Source organism: Microtus oregoni, unplaced genomic scaffold, assembly GCF_018167655.1.
Source record: "Microtus oregoni isolate MIOR12 unplaced genomic scaffold, Mior012 000035F_ref0000213, whole genome shotgun sequence".
Classification (NCBI taxonomy): domain Eukaryota; kingdom Metazoa; phylum Chordata; class Mammalia; order Rodentia; family Cricetidae; genus Microtus; species Microtus oregoni.
Genome location: NW_024543094.1, coordinates 27,347,631 through 27,359,963, shown reverse-complemented (window position 1 = coordinate 27,359,963; position 12,333 = coordinate 27,347,631). Strand labels below are relative to the sequence as shown.

The 12,333-nt window shown below is 33.6% G+C and overlaps 1 protein-coding gene across 2 annotated transcripts in view; it reads left to right on the top strand.

The window, feature by feature from the left end:
• The window catches only part of Dnajc1 (DnaJ heat shock protein family (Hsp40) member C1), a 166,570-nt gene that overhangs the window by 76,354 nt on the left and 77,883 nt on the right, over positions 1 to 12,333 (top strand). For both annotated transcript variants that reach the window (XM_041630837.1, XM_041630838.1), the window contains exons 4-6: positions 6,071 to 6,236; positions 7,066 to 7,163; positions 8,169 to 8,262. In XM_041630837.1, the coding sequence (XP_041486771.1) occupies positions 6,071 to 6,236; positions 7,066 to 7,163; positions 8,169 to 8,262 (358 nt within the window). The remainder of the gene's footprint in view (positions 1 to 6,070; positions 6,237 to 7,065; positions 7,164 to 8,168; positions 8,263 to 12,333) is intronic.

Genomic DNA, 12,333 nt, shown 5'->3' with positions numbered 1-12,333 from the left:
AGAAGTACTTGATTTCAACCAAATGCCCATTCTTTTCGCTCTATCATAAGTAGCTCCTCTCTGTTTTTGGTAGACCCGCTACCCTCATGACCACTTGTTAAGCATTTGAGATTATCACTTAGTAATCATGTAAATGTACTTTCCAAGTGTTTCTTCACCCCATATAGTCCCGGTTGTAAGTTGATAGACTTACATGAACTGTGGAAAATATGATTAAAACAATAAACAAACAAACGTTCCTCTTTTCTCATTGGTTTTGCCTTCTTCCCTAAGTTTGCTCCAGTGATGCTGTATCTGTTAACCTTAGGGTAGAGACAGTCCCTCACACAGACCTGTCTCTGCCCCCTCAGAAGACCAGTGATAAACTCTAGTGGTTTATATTGCCAGTGACTCAGGAGATCATAGGCATTCCCTCTGCTGTAGAATGTGTGGAATGTGGATCCAGTGTGAAGTATTCGGAGATCTTAGAATCAGAGCCAGAGTAAGAAACACATTTTAAATTATCCCTTTGAACACAAACAACAAAAGTGTCTCATAAAAAAATTATTGCAGGTAAAATAAACTGTTTTTTTTTGTTTTATTCTGGGCTTGTTAATCTTTAAAAATAAACAATAATAATGCTGATTATAGCCCAATAAGTTGACTTCATGAGATAGTAGTGGACAGCATTGGAAATTTGACAGTGTTGTCTTAAAGAAAATACCCTCATTTTTGAGATTTAAGCTAAAGCAGGCATAAATACCTGATTTGTTTATGTGGCTAACACATCTTATACACAAACCCCAGAATTACATTATGTGGCATTCTGAACTTTTCTTCAACATCCTAAAATGTTAGTTGCCCTTCCTGGTTCTTAGCCACAGTTGATCAGGTTGTAGTCTATCTATCTTTGTCATTCTGCACTTACCTTAGTAGATTTTCTTTAATGAACCACTAGTTTTGTTTCATGTATCAAGAATGTGTTGTGAAGATAGCTTGCTTTATTCTTCCAGTATCTTTACCTTCAAACTTTGTCTTTTGGCTGATTGTTCTCTTATAAGTCAGTAAACGTTGTAATAACTTCTTTTAATTACTAAAATCAATTCTGTCTTTTTACAGCAAATAACTCCTTACCTATCCATTGTTTCTTTGTTCACATAGACTCATCTAATACAATCTCTTTAGGAATAGCTCCCTCTGCATTGACTTTACTGTTAGTGGGGGAAAAAATGGACCTGACAGTTATACAAACATTTCTAGTATTTCCCCTTGAGGCACAAGTAACTCTTTGGTAACTGGTTTTCCTTGAGGCAAAAGTCTTAACTAATCAAGCTGAGAATCACTCCTCTAAAGCTTGTGCCTGAGGCTAGGTGACCTGTGAGTGTTTAGACTTAGGAGAAAGGAGTGTGCAGATCTTTTCAGTAAGACTCCTAATTCCTTAAAAAGGAAAGACTAGTCAGCTGCCTCTAAAAGACCTTCTCATTTCACTCTCACAAAGTCAACTTGCCGACACAATTGTTTATCATAAATATTCATTGAGCAAGTATTTTCAGATTATAACCTAGGCATGAACAGTTTGGAAAGTTATCATAGAAGTGTTTGCTGTGTTATCCTTCTGAGATGATTCTGTGCGTGATAGAGAATAAAGAAAGATCTTTAGTGTAACAAACACACGTATTTGCTGTTCTCCAGATATGTAATATAATTATGTTTTCATTGAAATTGGATACATTGTTTGAATTTGAGGAAATGAAATAGAAATGCAACAAATATGTTAACAAATGAAACAGCTTTTCTTCTTCAGAAAAAGACAAATTTTATTTTCTTTCATAATGGTTTCATTTAGGTATAAATTTCTCATCATGAAAATAGCCTTCTGTAAGTGTAAAATCCAATGATGTGTAGAAACTGTACCGAGTTGGGCATACTCTCTCCATAACCCACTCTTTAAATATTTTCATCCTCAAAAAATGTGCAGCCACAGTTGTTCAGTGAATTTATCAATTTGTATCTTCTGTTCATTTCATAGTGACAGAATATGCAATGTATAGTGTCTTTAAATTGTATTCATACTGTACTACATTCTAATTCTTTAGTCTTGTTTATTACTGAATACTATTCATTGTGTGAATAATTTTGTTTATCTGCTCACCATTTGATGCACTCATTATGACTTTTAACATTTTGTGCTGAAGATGCTATGAACGTTGTCATAAAAGTCCTTGAACCGACATGAGTTTCATTTTTTAGATAGATTACTAGAAGAACATCTGAAAACTTTAACTTCCCTGTTAGTCAAAGGCATAAATTATAGTGTGAAGTGAATAGATTTTCTGGCATAGAATTTCTCCCTGAACTCCATAGCAAATTTCCTCATTTGAAGAATCTGCAGCTTATGAGCTAACACAAATTTCTATACAAGTTCCCAAAGTTTTTATCTAAATTTCTGAAAACTACTTATTACCTGTACCCTTCTCTTTCTCTCTCTCTCTCTCTCTCTCTCGCTCTCTCTCTCTCTCTCTCCTCTCCCTGTCTCTTTTTTTCTTTTCCTCCCTCCCTTCCTCTCTCCCTCCCTCCTTCCTTTCTTCCTTTCCTTTTTCCTTTCTCTTTTCTCTTCATGTTTTGTTTTTTGTTTGTTTGTTTTTTGTTTTTTTTTAGACAGGGTCTCTCTACGTAGCTCTGGTTATACTGGAACTTGCTATATAGACCAAGCTTGCCTTGAACTCACAGAGATCTGGCTGCCTCTGGAGTGCAGTGATTGAAGGCCTGTGCCTCCAGACCTGGCAAACTAGGATTTCTGTTAATCCAATTATGCAACTTAAATTTTCCTTTATTTTATTACTATGTTAGTAAAACTTAAAACATTTTTTAATTTACCAAAGAAAAAATGTCTCATGTACAAATGCAGCTTAAAATGTGGCATTAACTTTGAATCTGCTAAAACTTTCATAAATGCATTACAAAGCTACTGTTAATTTCATTACAGATATGTTCAAATCTGAGAATAAGAAATCTAATTTGACTTTCCCTAAATTAAAACTGTAAGACACATAAACATTATGTAAAATGCCATGTACCACAATAGATTTGCCAAATACACACACACACAAGATTAGTTAAGATACTAAATTAGTTAATTTAATATTATTTCTTGTTTATAATCTCTATACAACTGAGTTTTGCCGGAAAGTTTAAAATCTGATTTAAAATGGAAATTATGTTATTTTTAAGCTAAAAAAAATCACATACTGTATAATAGGAAATTTAATTTTGACAAGTGCTAGAATTATTTATTCATGTTTTACTATTCAGATTTTCATTTTGATTTTGTTTCTATTTTATGATTTTGTTTCTGTCTTAAATAAATATTTTTTGCTGGTAGTTTAAGATTATTTTAAATTTGTTTTTCTGTAATTCTAGCGGGTAAGTGTGTGATGAATTGCGATTCTAGTATATAACTTACTAATGATTTTGCAACTGTTATTTTATGTTTATCATGTGTGTTTAAGGAAATCAAATGAAGCAAATGTGCATTAGGCCCTATGTTGTATATGTGGAACTGATCAATTAGTGCTTTAAATTTCAAGAAGATGCCATGTCAGCTTTTATTTGTGTGTTAGTGATTCTTTATGGTAAAGATTTGCTTCTGTCTAAATTTTAATATGTTTATTTATTTATTTGTGAATTCTTAATCTGGTTTAAATGCAGACTTAAGAATAGTTTGTATCCATCTCAATTACAGAGCATTTAGACATTATGTGTTTAAATATGGAAAAACATAATAAAGTGTTGTAAATTTTGTGTTGTCAACACATTTTTTTCCTTAAGTAACTTATGGGTGTCTGTGTATATTTTAAGAAGTATATTGTTTTTTCAGTGTCCCATCAGGAAGGTAGTAATTTATCTCTTAACAACATATATTCTAAAAAGTGAACTATAATAGAAGCTATCTTCCTTTCAAATGGCCAGTTGTGTGAGCCGTAATGTTCATTAGAGTAAAATCAATAGAGCATTGACTGTATGCTTAATCCTTGGATGCTGTTTTTCAGCGTGCCAGGCATAGCTGAGTAAATATCTGCTGCTTCATGTTTGGATTTGATTGTGCACTAAATACAACTCACATATGTGATAGGAAAAGTTAGCTTTTCCCAGTGATGGTGATGAAATATGTGATAGAAGAGTCTTAGCTGTGAGTGCAGCTGTATTTTCTTCCCTTACAGTTTAGGTCCAAAGCAGATTTAATATTTGTATTAATGCTAATAAGGAATCAACTCCACATTCTCAAATACTTTTTATCTATAACCATATCTTTTAGAAGGTATGGTTATCATGCCTTTAGTTGAGATATTTCTGAAAATAAAGATTTTTTTCATTCACCTTTATTTCTCCTCAAGAAATCTGATATAAGACAGAATTCAGTGTGGGGCCTAATGGTCCCTGGACTTCATTTGAGTTTTATGATCTTATGATGTACTAACTGAAACCCTTTTACCTGTGTCTAAATTAGTTGATCTGGAAAAGATCGGTTTAAATATGAAATTCTGAAGACAGAATACATTTTCTAGGACACCATAATGCTATACCATGAAGCTGATGTTGAAGGAATGGTACACATGCTGGAAAGGAGAATATTTCTCACCAAATTCTGCCTGGCCCTGTCCACAGGCCATATTGTGATTTGACTTTGTAAATGTCTTTTTCTTTTACTACTTAGATACTCTGATCTAGTAGTATTAATAATTAAAGTTGATCTAAAAGTCAGGTTTTAAAAGATTGACTAATAAATTACATTTTGTATTAATAACCAATGTTTTTCTGCTGAAAAGAAGTTTTCTATAATAAACCCTCTGCTTTATATTTTTAGCATATCTCCAAGGTATCAATTTAATAACTATCAAAGTAGCTACTGCAGTTGTTGCATTTAAATTGATTTACATGTCAAGACTGGCAGTTTAGCAGCTGCGCTATTATTCCTAGATCGGTCAATTTACTTGAGAAAAACCTACTACTGAGCTCCACTGACCTGCCTGACAATATAGGTCCTATTTCTATTCCTGTAATTAGGCCTGCGACTAACTCAGAATATTTTTAATTAAAATATTTTGGTCAATGTGTTGCACCAAATTAGGCCTTTCAGTGGAGGTTTAATTCTAGAAATAGTGTGATTAGAATATTTAATGGGTTGTGTTCAATTAAGATTAACAGGTTGTGTGTATTGAGCATACAGTGTATGTGATCATTTTGAGTTTCACAATCATAAATGTCACTCCTTATTTTAATCTTAAAAATATTTGCTCAATAACTGACAAATTTAAATTCAGTTGAATTTTTATTTCTCTTTTAGCCTGGTGGTAATAAGAATGATTATTTAAGTCTATAAGGAAAGCTGTTATGTATTAATGTTCTTCCCTTTCAGCAAAAGCCACAAATGAGGAAATTGCTACTTAAGGGTTTACAAATAAGCAGTTTTATTGTGAACTCTGACTTACATTTGCTATTTTCATGTCCTTCTCTAATTTGAGATCTTTTTGTTCTTAAAGGAACATGAGCTCTGCAAAATCATAGGCACTCATTTTATTTATGTCATTAAGAAGCTTTAATAAAATAATGTGTGTGGATATTCATCATTCAACTACTGTTATCATGAGGGTAGAAATAAAAGTGTTGATTAAAAAAAATGTATACTAAGCTTGATTCAGTTAATGTATAATTCATTCAAATAATATGTAATTCAAATAGCTCTGGTTTTATTTTACTTTATTTCCTCGGTGAGAACCTAACTTTTAATACTGATTCCGTGATAGAGAATTTTCTACAGGAAGGCATGCATGTCACCTTAGTAGCCATAATAACTGGGTGCTATAAATCCTGCGATCTGCTCTCCAGTGTATTAATGCTGTTTGTTTCTGAAGCCATATAACTACGCTTTGAATTTACTAGGTACTGTGATGCTGGAGCACTATAGTTGTTCCTCTCAGAGAGAATTTTTTTCTTTTTAAATATAGGAGCAAATGAAGTTTTTCTTTAGCTTTGCTTTGGTTTTGCTTTATTTTAAACTCTTCATAAAAAACTGTTATATTTGCTACCGCAGGTACGATGATATTCTGATCAATGGACTTCCAGATTGGCGACAGCCAGTATTCTACTACAGACGAGTAAGAAAAATGAGCAATGCTGAGCTGGCATTACTCTTGTTCATTATTCTCACAGTGGGGCATTATGCTGTGGTTTGGTCAATCTACCTGGAGAAACAACTGGTGAGTATTGGTCATAAATCAAATAGCCTAGCCTCTCATTTTATATAGAAATCTAGGCATTTATTTCTCAAGTCATGGAAGTTTCTTTTTTTCTACATATTCTCTGTATTCTAATAGTTGTACTGTCACTAGTTACTGCTTGATTTACTTTTATGCCAAGGAAAATTAATATTTATATATGAAAAACACATGAATATTTTTAAATCTTTTTTTTAAAAGTATATTGCATTTGAGTTTATAACAAAACTTTGTAAAGTAGAGCCATATTCTTCTAATTATCACCTAAGTAGAATTTTTTAATGTAATTGAGAAGTTTTTGTCACAGACTTCTTGTGTAATTTGTTTACTTTAAAATCATAAAATAATATTTAAAGTGGATATATTATAACTTCAGTGATCAGTTTGTTAAAAAATTTATTACACTTCCTCAATCTAATATGCACTATATTTTATTACACTATGGGCTTTTATGTGCTATAAATAAACATTTATAAATATTTATGAATTATCTTTTATTTACTCATTATTTTAAAAGTAACACTGTTAAAGGTATTGAGTAATAAAGTGTATGTTGAATGTTTTCTCTTCCTAGAAAACTTTGGTTGCTATGGGGATGCACGTGACTAACAGTGCTAAATTTCATGTGTCTGTCAGGCCAGATACCATGGCAACAGTTATTGTGAAAGACTGATGATTTTACTTGATCATGTTGGACTCTACATATATTTGCATAAATGTTCTAGTGTTTTTTCTTTACTAAAGAATCGTGATAGCGTATGAGGTACACATTTTATAGACAATCAAGTGCTGTCATTTGTGTAATGGTTAGGATGAGCTGCTTGGTAGAAAGAAGAGAGAAAAGAAGAAGAAGACAGGAAGCAAGAGTATGGATGCAGCGAAACTTGGTGCTTCTGAAAAGAATGAAAGGTAGGAATGCACAAAATAGTATGTAATTTAATGTTGTTCTACTTCATGTGTATATCTGCTTCAGATATGTGTCATATCTGTCTTGGTATAAACATGAATATGCCATAATTTACAAGACAAATTCTAAGACAAATTCTAAGTTTTCTTTTCTTATAAAGTGTTCACATACATCTAAATAGAATTAACTAACCTCTCAAAGTCTTGTAGTTTGAAATTTTTCTACTGAACTCTAGAAACAGAATGCTGCTAGAAAAATCTTTCTCTGTTCAGAGTTGACGGTAAATAGAAAGTGATATGCCAACCACTCAAAAAGATACCACATCTCCTTCCTCGGTTCATAACAGAAATGTTTATATAAGACTTTAAACAAGTTCACACAGCAAGGGAGGAATTGGATCAGTGTAGGATGGAGATGAGAGAGATTTCTGCTCATCTTCCACCAGTGAGTAATGCTTGGGCAAACTACAGATGTCATTAGTTTTTATGCCGTGGTTGGTGTATGCTGCCATATTGGTAGCTACTGTCAGTACTTGGGAGCACTTTGGCAATGACTAGTCTCTTAAAACTTGAGGAATCATTAGGTAGGTCTAAAAATTCATTTTATGGATGGGCTAAATGGAGGAGGAATTTGGGGTTATTTTGTGTTTTTTAATCAAGAATTTCACACATTCATATAATGTGTTTTGAGCGGATCTCCCCCCAACCCCTCCCCTCCAATTAGTTTTTTTTTATTTTTATAACTTGATTAGAAATTTTTCCCCAAAATCTTATAGTTTGGATTCTTGTACATTTATACATATCATGTTTGCAACTACTGCCTTTCATAATAGGATAGGTCAGATTTGCAACTACTGCCTTTCATAATAGGATAGGTCAGATTAAGTGATGCTTTATTTTTTAAATTAAATTGATATTCGCAAAAGATTTCATAATTGCTCAACATATTTTGCTTCTCAATTTTGTCTGTCTTTCTTATTTGTTACTTGGATTTCTCTCCTCTTTTAGATTGCTAGTAAAACCACAATGGCATGATTTGCTTCCATGCAAACTGGGAATTTGGTTTTGCCTTACACTAAAAGCATTGCCTCATCTAATTCAGGTAAAATGTGCTTCTTTCATAGAATGTTAGAGGCTTTCATGTTTATTATTCATGAAATAATTCATGACTATGTCTGCTATTTGAATATATACATATATATCTATATATAATATTGTCTGATAATAAATGTTCATAAGTTAACCCTAATGTACAATTGTTCTAAGATTATTTAGGCACCTTTCCCTATAATTATCTTTTATTTTGCATTTTGAAGTTCAAGACACTAGAAAAAGAAAACTGATAAACTATCTTTATGACAGACATAAAAGCAATAAGAGTTTAATCTGTTGTTATCCTTAAAGGCATAACTAACAAAAAGGAACAAGATTTAGTGAACTCATCTATTATTTTAATAGCATTTAATACATTTTAAAGGAAAACCTCACATAAACATTCACACAAAAGTACATACTACTTTCCATTTTATTTGCAGCTTCAAGGAGAGTGGGAACATTTTGTTTTCTACCAGTAATCAGTATTTTTGTTTCAGGTTAACCCTGATCAAACTAGGAGAATATATGTGGATATTTCACCTTTTTCTTTATATTTAGCATACCAATCATATATTATGAAATTATTCCTTTGCTAATTTTAGTTATTATACACAGCTTGAAATTTTCTAATAGGTAGCCATAATATTTAAAAACAAAAGAATACTTTAAGTATTAAATTTTGAAGTTTGGTAATAAAGTTTGGGGTTAAGATTGTAATTTTGGAGGAGAAATGTTTCCTTTAATAATGAAGTGATTATAAGACAGAGCCTGCTCTGCCTACTGTACTACCTATAACAGGTCTGGTTTTTTTTTTAATCATTTGCAGAAATTAGTTGTTCTGTATTTTATTTTATCTTATTTTCTTTTAGTAGTTTTTTTTTTTTTGTCCAAAGGGAAAAATAAAACAAAAGTTCCTGGTATGCCTTTTTATTTTTCTTTCTTTCTTTCTTTTTTTTGGTGTTGTTGTTGTTGTTTAAGATAGGGTTTCTCTGTGTAACATTCCTGGCTGTCCTGGAACTTGCTTTATAGACCAGGCTGGCCTTGAACTCACTGAGATCCACCTGACTCTGCCTCCCGAGTGCTGGGATTAAAGGCCACCACCACCCAGCCCTACTATGCCTTTTTCTATCCTTTGAGAAATTATTTAGTAGTTTTTCCATGAGCATAATTCGTGCTACTAGTCATTGATTATAGAATTTTTAGTTTTGTTTATATTTGATAAACATTTTTATTTATTTAACCTGTTAATTGGGGAAGGTGTTTAGATGTTTTTATACTATATCAGTAACAATTAATAAGAGAGGAAAACTATACCAAACTATGTTTATGAGAACATGTGATAGAAAAATGTCTTCAGGGAAAATATTTGACTTAAAAAAATCTAATTTTTATTTTAATAAGTTTCGAATCTTTGCAGAAGGCAATTTACAGTATTGAATTTTGGGAATTTCACATCATGCACCCCAGTCCCACTCATTTCCATGTCTACCCTCAACCTTGTAGCTTCCCCTCAAAAAGAAGAGATACAGAAAAGAACAAAACAAACCACTTCACTGCTCTTCTTTCCCACCTCTCCATCACGTGTTCATTTATAGTCATGGCCTTGGGAGCTGCGGCGTGTTACAGCCTGGACCCTTTGGCCCAGACAGCTTTCCTTGCAGATGCTCATTGCAGGGGATGTGGGTCTGGTTCTTGTCTTCTGGCTCCTGCTACACCATCATTACTGGATCCTCACGGAAACTCCTCGCAGATATCTGGGTGTTGCCCCAAGTCATGGAGATCCTGGGACTGTGGATCTCCGCAGAACTGACCCCTTCACACACTCCAGCAGGTCATAGGTGGGGTAGATGTTAGTGTGGGTCAGCTCAAAACCCAAGATGTGGGCCTTGAGTGGTAGAGTCTAGGCCTCCACCAGAATAAACCTCCTCAGGCAAGGGTCGGGGATATCACCACGGCCTCAGGTGACAGCATAGGCCACCCATATCTGCCTGTTCCTTACCTCTGTCATGTCTTCAGTCCCGCTTCTCTCCACATTGCATGAACCATTCTGCTTCTCTCCCATTTTCTACCGCATACCTGTTCATCACAGTGGTACCTGCCCTCCTGGGCCGCTTAGCGCCTTATTGTAAAGTTTTACAAACAACTTTCTGTCTCCCTAGAAAAGTGGATCTCATAAAAGTTGAGTAAGCCTGCTCCATTCCTGAATTCAGGTAAAGGTGAAGGGAGAGAACCAACTTCCACATAGTTGTCCTGTGACCTCCAACATGGGCTATGGCCCAAATATATGTATGTGCACATGTATACACACACACACATGAAAACATGAGCTTATGAAAGACAGCAATCAGAAAAGCAGTGCTGAGTAGTTGCTTTTAGAATTACATCATGGTCCGCTTTTTTGTTTTCCTTCTGTTGTGACCTTTATATTAATTCATCATCCATAAAATTAAATGGTGTTAAATACATGTGCATGTGCGTATCAGTGACACTGGGATACCTCTATGAAAGGTTCTTAAATAAGAACTTGTGAAATTCAGAAGTAGCCACTTTAACTTGAAGAAGCATAGATGATAATTGGTACAGTAGTCAGAAAAAATCCTACTTACATATAAAAATTTTATAAAGTACATAAAAATTAAGATATATATGACATATCTCAATATATGTTTATGATATATATATATATGCCATGTATATCTAAATTCTTAGGCATGTCCTTTATGCTTATTTACTACTCAGTAATAGAGTTGTTATTTAACATTTACATAGGAATTGGCTCATCAGTGGTCGTTGCCCTATTCCTTGTATAAACCAAACCTATGATCATGCTTTCTTTGATGGTAGGTTTTCATCTTGATTTCTTTAAAGAGCCAAAAAGTAGACCCTTGTGAAGGAATGTAAGTGTATAATCCTTATAGATGTTTATGATTTCCCTGTAGTCTTTCACATATAGATGCAGCTTCTCTCATTGAATTTCACAAAGTATTGTTCTTGTTTTTATAGAAACCATGCTGGTAGCCTACTCATATTTTATCCTTCTTACACAGTATTTTTAATCATGTACTTTATTGCCAGTGTTGACTGACAGGAATCTAAGTGCTTATAAAGCCCCTTACGAGTACACAGTAAGTTAGTTAAGTAGTTGTCATTTGAGAGAACTTTACTTCTGTTGAGAAACTCTTGAATTTCCTGAAAAGTTCATTAAAAATGAGCTGCAAAATATATGGAAATGGAAGATTTAGAGGCTTCTAGTCAATGAGCTTCACACACACAGAATCTGAACCCACATACTGTCATAGCAATGCTTCTTCCAATTTCATTATTTCATCTTTTACATACTAATTCCTTTACTACAATTCTTATGTTTCTGAAATTTTCCAGCAGAATCGGGAACAGTGACATTTTGCTCAGCTTTTACTCTTAAGTTCTCTTTATTGTTTACCGTTAGATTCCTAAGGTTACTTCTTATTGCCTTCTTAATTTGTCTAAATTCTTTTCTGTCTCTTACCCCCCAAAATCCAAATGAGAATAATTATATAAAAAATTGATATGTAAATCTCTTTTTGGTCATTTGTTGAAAAATAAATCAGCCAATTCAACAGAAATATAGTAAACACATATAAAAGTAAGGCATGACAGGGGGTGCTGGAAATGAATATGTATTGTAGACTTACCAGCCAGTTATAGCACATGACTGCAGATACCAGATCAAACGATTATTTAATCTTCAAATATGTAGTATCCAGTGATACCCGAAGTTGTTCAAAGGCATATTGTATGTATTTTAGAATGACAAGGAAAACTCAAGTGGGACCACTTGAACTGAGTCATGAAAGATGATGGACCATTGTAAGTGGCCACTTTGTACTAGGTGTCTTCTGAGTGGTTTCTGCTGTTATGGAGAGACACCATGACCATGGCAGCTCTTAAAAAGGAAAGCATTTAAGGGGGGTGACTTACATTTTTACAAGTTTAGTGCATTATCATCATGGTGTGACATGGTAGCATGCAGGCATAGTGCTGGAGAAGGAGCTGAGAGTACTACATCTTGACCTGCACGCGACAGGAAATGAACTGG